The sequence below is a fragment of the Podarcis melisellensis genome (genome assembly GCF_964234715.1).
Source record: "Podarcis melisellensis genome assembly, chromosome: 5".
NCBI lineage: Eukaryota > Metazoa > Chordata > Lepidosauria > Squamata > Lacertidae > Podarcis > Podarcis melisellensis.
Genome location: NC_138537.1, coordinates 20,456,781 through 20,462,780, shown reverse-complemented (window position 1 = coordinate 20,462,780; position 6,000 = coordinate 20,456,781). Strand labels below are relative to the sequence as shown.

Here is a 6,000-nt window from a genome sequence, read left to right as displayed (position 1 = left end):
CATATATTTTGTATGTATGTATGTATGTATGTATGTATGTATAAATAAATAAATAAATAAATGGGTGAAATGTGATAGGGAAACAATACCATATAATGCCACGTGTTCCATATAATGATATTTTGTCTAAAAGGCTTTTAAGCTCACATTAGGGAAACAGCTTCCCATGAGCAAATCCTGTACTGGCTTGCAATGTTTAGAATTTTGTTTGTCTCCATGCCAATGTTCCTAGGAACTTGGATCAGGGATATGGAGAGCTGGTGTGTGATAATAGTGATCTCTGTGATTAGTAATGCAAATCCCATTGCCTATGGTCAATAATGGTAATGATGATTTATTAAATTTGTATAATGTTCTTCATCCGGAGGGAGTTGGAATCCAAGAACATCTGGAGGGCTTCATATAGGCTACCCTTCGGTTAGATGTAAATATTATGGGTTGTCTGTTCTATGGGTCATGATGGGATTACATGGGGAGAGTTTGACTCTTCCTGTCAAAGCCTGTGAATGTTAATTGTCCACAGTGCCCTCTCACATATGGATTATTTTGCATTTTCCTTTTCAGTTCAGTGATACACCGTTGAAGTTATGCGTCTGCTCAACTTCCACCCTGAATTGGGGCTTAAACCCATCTAGCTATTTCAACTGGGTAGACTCATTACTAATATCTGCAATATCTTATTTGCAAATAATTTGAATGTGCTCAAAATCTACCAGGAGCACACTTCCTCTCACCACATGATGATCCCCCCTACTGTCTCTGTATGATGAGATCCAAGTGGAACTGAGGTCCTACACATATGTTACATTTCCTGTGGAGTAAAATTTATGGAAGAGCACAGGATGGCGGGGTGGGGTGGGTAATATTGAAAGGTAACCCTGTGGATTTTTTTAGGAAAGAGTTGTTAACAGGAAGGAATAGGAATCTGGGGTTTAGATCCTGTATATTTTATGCATGCTAGTTTTATGTAACCCGAGGTACCACTGTATCCTGTTCTGAATTCTTACACATGGATTCATCATTTACTACATTTATAGTTCACCTTCTCCCCAAGGAGCCTATATGATCCCCACCCACTATTTTACCTGCTCAGCAATCCTGCAATATACATTTGGCTGAGGGAAAGTGATTTCCCCCTGACACCCAGTGAGCTGTATGGCCAGGTGGGGATTTGAACGCTGGTCTCCCTAGCTAATACAACTAGTGCAGTGGTGGGTAGCCTGTTCAAGCCTGAGGGCCACATACCTTTCTGGGCTACTTTCCAGGCACAATCATACTGGGATGGGTGGGGCCAGTGGCAAAAGGAGGCAGAGCAACAAATGTGGATTTTACCATGTTCAGTAGTCCTGTTTCTGCACCAGCCAGCTAGTCTCCATCCAGCCAAGCAAAAAGCATTATTAGAGTTCAAAGACACATTCCAGCAAAAACTCTCAAGAAGGGTACAAAGTAGGACTAGAGAAGAGGAGTGTGGCTGGGGAGTGTTACCAAAAAGGAGCAATGCAGCAGCGAGCAGCAGCAGCTTCTTCGGCTGGCTGGAAAGCCAAACAGGATGTTGATGTTTGTGACTGTTACCGTGGGAAGAAAGGGGCAGTCCATTCACTGTACTGAGCACCGGATGTTAGCTCAGTGTGTCATCTGACCTGTACTGGAAGTACATGGGAGGAGTTATTTTCTCTCTCTGTTGATGTAAAGAGAGTGCAGACATGTTTCTCTGTACTGCTGCAAAAGACAGAAATAAAGGCATGTAAATACATTTCTGTCTGTCTCTTTCCCCTCCCTGGGGATAGCAGGGAGGAGAGTGAAGAAGTGGTGTGTTCTTCTCACGTCTGAGAAGGATCACCGATAAGAGACCTCGCCTGTTTTCCTGCCGGGAGTCGCAGACGGGGAGGTCAACAAGGAAATCAGCGGTGTGCCTGAAGAGTGGCACACTCCTCTGACAAGGCTTGATTCCAACAGGGAGGTGATGTGGCCTGGGAATTTTTTTGATAATCTGGAGGGTTGCTTTTGGCTCCTGGTTCTGAGGTTCCTTATCCTTAACACAACCATTGGGCTCTATTGGCTCCCTCCAACAGAGGAATTAATCTGAAGCATGGACTCCTTTAACCAGTGGACAGATTCCTTCTGTAGGAGGTGGATTCTATCCATTTGATAGTTAAAGGAACTTGAGATTCAAACCCAGTATTAAATAATAAAAAGGGAGAGAATGCTTCTCAAATCAACATTTTAGAAGTTGATATTTCTATTTATGTATGTTTCAAATATTTATTTCAGAAACAGACTTGGTTTTTGTGAAAAGAGTCCAATGCATGACTTATCTGCAGCCTGAAAGACCAGAAGGTTTGCGTTTTGTGGGGTGACTTGGGAACTGAATGCCTGCTGGGCCATTTACGATATTCAGTTTGACATGGTTCCCACCATGGAGTCAGTATATTTTTTAAAAATCTCATGATGATAGAAAAGCAGTTGTGTGAATTCAGCCTTAAGGATATACAGTATGAAGCACAACCTTAGAAAATGCATTTTAATCATAGTGGTTGGTTTTTTGAACATTAATACTATTTTTATTTTCTTATTTGCTACAGTGTTTTTTTACTGGAACCAGCATGCAATGTGGTGAGTACTTGGAAAGATGTATTTCCTTTTCGAGAATTTTTAAATAAGTGTAGTTTCAAAAAATATCTGAACTCACCTAAACGTGGGTTTGTTTTATGCTCTTGGTCAGTAAAAAAATATAGGGCTAGATCCAGATATTCATGCTTTACAATACAATTCTATACATGCCTACTCAGAAGTAAGCATGGGTTCAATGGGATTTACTCCCAGCTAAGTGCTGAAGGACAGCAGCCACATTCCCACTGAAATCAAATGGGACAAGTTTGTCATGGCTAATTTGACACATTAATTTCAGTAGGACTAAAATACTATAACAAACTTTATCTGGATCCAGTCATTTAGTCTTTTCTTTTTTAGGGGTTCTTTAACTGGGGAGATTTGCCTATACTGAATGGGTAGAAATGGCTTTCATATTAGGTGCAACTGTTTTTACTGCCTCTTTTCACCTATATATCTACAATTTGTTGACAGCCATTTTTGTTCAGGGCTCAGATTTTTGTTCTTTCTTTATGCTCTCAAAGTCTGGTATCTGGGGAAGCTGGTCAGAACTGCTACGTGTGTGTGTGTGTGTGTGTGTGTGTAGGATATCTGTGTGTGTTTGTGGGGGGAGAGTCAGATTTGTTCAGTATTATTTCTGGAACAGCATTTTAAAATTAGCTGAGATAAAGCCTGCACATATTTGCAGAGCCGGTTAAGCAGGGACAAATCCATCTGTAAACCTAAGTTTCCCTTCATTTCCTTCACTATATATCTCCAAATTACAGTGAATTCATTCCTGGGCTGGAAAGGTGCCAGAAGTTTCTCATCTAGCTATTTGTGGGCTGCCTCTTTCTCTCTCTCTCCCTCCCTCCCTCGCTCCCTCCCTCCTCTCACTCCCCTTTGAGGCTTTCTGATGCCTATAGAGTGAGCTCAACTCAAAGGTTTTCCAGCCTCACACTTTGCTGGTATTCTGTAACAGTCAGATCAGGCTCTGTGTAATATTAAGGAATACTGTGGCAGCATCCGATTCCTAGCATTTTCTCTCTCCTCTGCAGGTGATCCTGCAACTTCACCATGCATCTGGTAATGTATACCTTTTTATTAAATAAACCATGCAGGGGTTTCCCCCTTGATTTTTATGCATCTCTCTGAGTGAACTGAATGTGAATATGGTGTGTGTGTGTTTGTGTGTATTAAGGTATATGTGTAGTTATGTGTTGTGCTGTTTCAAAGCTAAATGTATTTAAAGTGTCTGTGTAGAAGATTCTCACCCAAGTAACATTTTCTTTCGGAGCAAATCTTGTGCAAATAGAGATCAGCACAGGCAATTTAGAATGAGTAAGTTTTTCAAAGCAAACTGAAATTGAAGACTACTGTTCACACCAGTATGTCTGAGTGCTGAGATGAGATACTTGTCTGACAGCAATAGATTTAAAAGCAAGGACTGAATAAATATCTGGAGACTCAATGAACTCTGAAATAGCAAAGATCCTGCTGCTGTGGCAGAATCTTTGTAGTTTTTTTTTTTTAAATATCTTTTGTCTTTTCGTTTTGCAACTCCTGTAGAGAGAAAAATGTGGTTGTGGTTCAGAGTAACCTCCTAGGGTTCCTGAGCTTCATTATTCAGGAGGCATTATAGCTATTCTAAATACTTCACCTTGAATAATAAGTAGATCAATGTAAACCTCTGAAGCCAAGAACTGAGTTGTTTTACCATGAGTATTTCTGTGGGGGACCTACATATTTGTGTAAAAAGGCAGTTCAGTTGTGCTCAGTTGAGATCTGTCTGACATGTGGCTCTGAGCTCAGTCCTAGTGTAAATCTGTAGTAATTAAAGTTAACTTATTAAAATGCTTTGGGGGAGACGTCTAAAGATCAGTGTCACCATAGATGGTTCACTAGCATCTAGTGATCTAGATGTGAGATGGCATAGAAGGATACAAAAAAACTACCGATATCACTCCCAAGTACAGAAAGGCTCCACATTTTACTTGTTGGCTGATAGGTGTGGCATAAAACATTCACTTAGTCTGCCATCATTATACTTACCTGGGAGTAAGTGCTCTACTGACCACAGTCAGACTGACTTCTGAGTACAAAAGCACAGGATGGCACTGTTACACAGCATAAGCCGCTGTGAACTCACTATAATACTGTTTCCTAAAAATCTAATTTTTAATTTGTTGTTACATTCCCTATTTAAATATCCTCATGTATTGATTAAACTTTTACAGCATTGCTCTATCTTTACAAAACCTGTAGATAGGCTACATAGCTAAGAATCCAAGCATTGCATGCTATTAACTTAAGGGACAAATAAAGTGGAATGGTGCATTTCTGAGATGGCTAACTGGTATTTGGTTCAGATGCAACTATTTGGGCAATGGTAGGTTAACACTGGCAGGTTGACCTTTGGAAGCTGCATTCATATTTTTTTTATTGCATTGAGCGTGTCCTTTGGAAAGATACCTCTGGCGTGAATTGTAAACTAATCCACAGTATTCTGCCATGTTGGTGCATCAAAGCTGTGATATGAGTTAAATGACATCGCAGCTTTGCATTGGTATTAAAATGTGGTCCTGGGTTCAGTACAGAAGTTGCTAACTTGCTCCAGGTTGAGGGTCTGAGTGTAAATACATTATTCAAGGAGGGCAGTAAAAGATGATAGGGAGCAGAGTTGATGAAGACTAGGAGACTAGGAGAAGTGGGTGTAAGTTGGACCAATTCCACAATATCCCATGCACATCAGCATGTTGAGGCATGTCATATGGGAGTTTCCTGTGCCCCTGGTTTCATGCTTTAGTGCAAATCTGGAACTAGAGGAATCAGTACCAAGACAAAAGGTGCATCATAGATTTTTCTATTATGAGTAATACAAAAGATGCACAATAGATTTCACACCAGCAGTGCTCCATGAACACTGCACCACAGCCCACAATTCACCACATCCACAAGCTGTGAAAACCACCAGCAGCATGAGAAAGCATGCTCTTGATTGAACATGCTCCCAAACTGCTAATTCCTTATTGCGTCCTTAGAAAACAGTCAAATAAAGCTCAAATATTTTGTGGTAGCAGCTCTTGGAAAGCCTTTTCAAGGTGGATTGTGTTGTCCCGTTGGAATACTTTTGCTGTTCCACATGGAACTGCATGCAGCTCCATGGTATGATAGTAGCATTATTCAGGTGTTCAAAAACAAGCAGCTGTAATTGTGTGAGCGATGGGAATGCACCACACTTACCCACCTTCCCCCGCATACAAGGTTGTCTATGAATTGAGAACTCCACCTCATGACAATACTTGACAGGCTGCCCAGTTTCAGATATAATGTCACCATGTGGAAAGATTGGGGAGAAGGGCAGAGCAAATTCACACAACCCTCTCATGTGATTGTCACTGTATGTTTTTG

The 6,000-nt window shown here is 40.8% G+C and overlaps 1 protein-coding gene across 2 annotated transcripts in view; it reads left to right on the top strand.

The window, feature by feature from the left end:
• The first annotated feature begins 3,543 nt into the window (after window positions 1-3,543).
• LOC309369777 (schwannomin-interacting protein 1) overlaps window positions 3,544-6,000 on the top strand; it is a 368,814-nt gene continuing 366,357 nt past the window's right edge. The window contains exon 1 of one of the 2 annotated variants that reach the window (XM_081911066.1): window positions 3,544-3,675. In XM_081911066.1, coding sequence (XP_081767192.1) covers window positions 3,667-3,675 — 9 coding nt within the window. In that variant the 5' untranslated portion in view covers window positions 3,544-3,666. The remainder of the gene's footprint in view (window positions 3,676-6,000) is intronic. The other variant, XM_081911068.1, reaches the window with a different exon arrangement.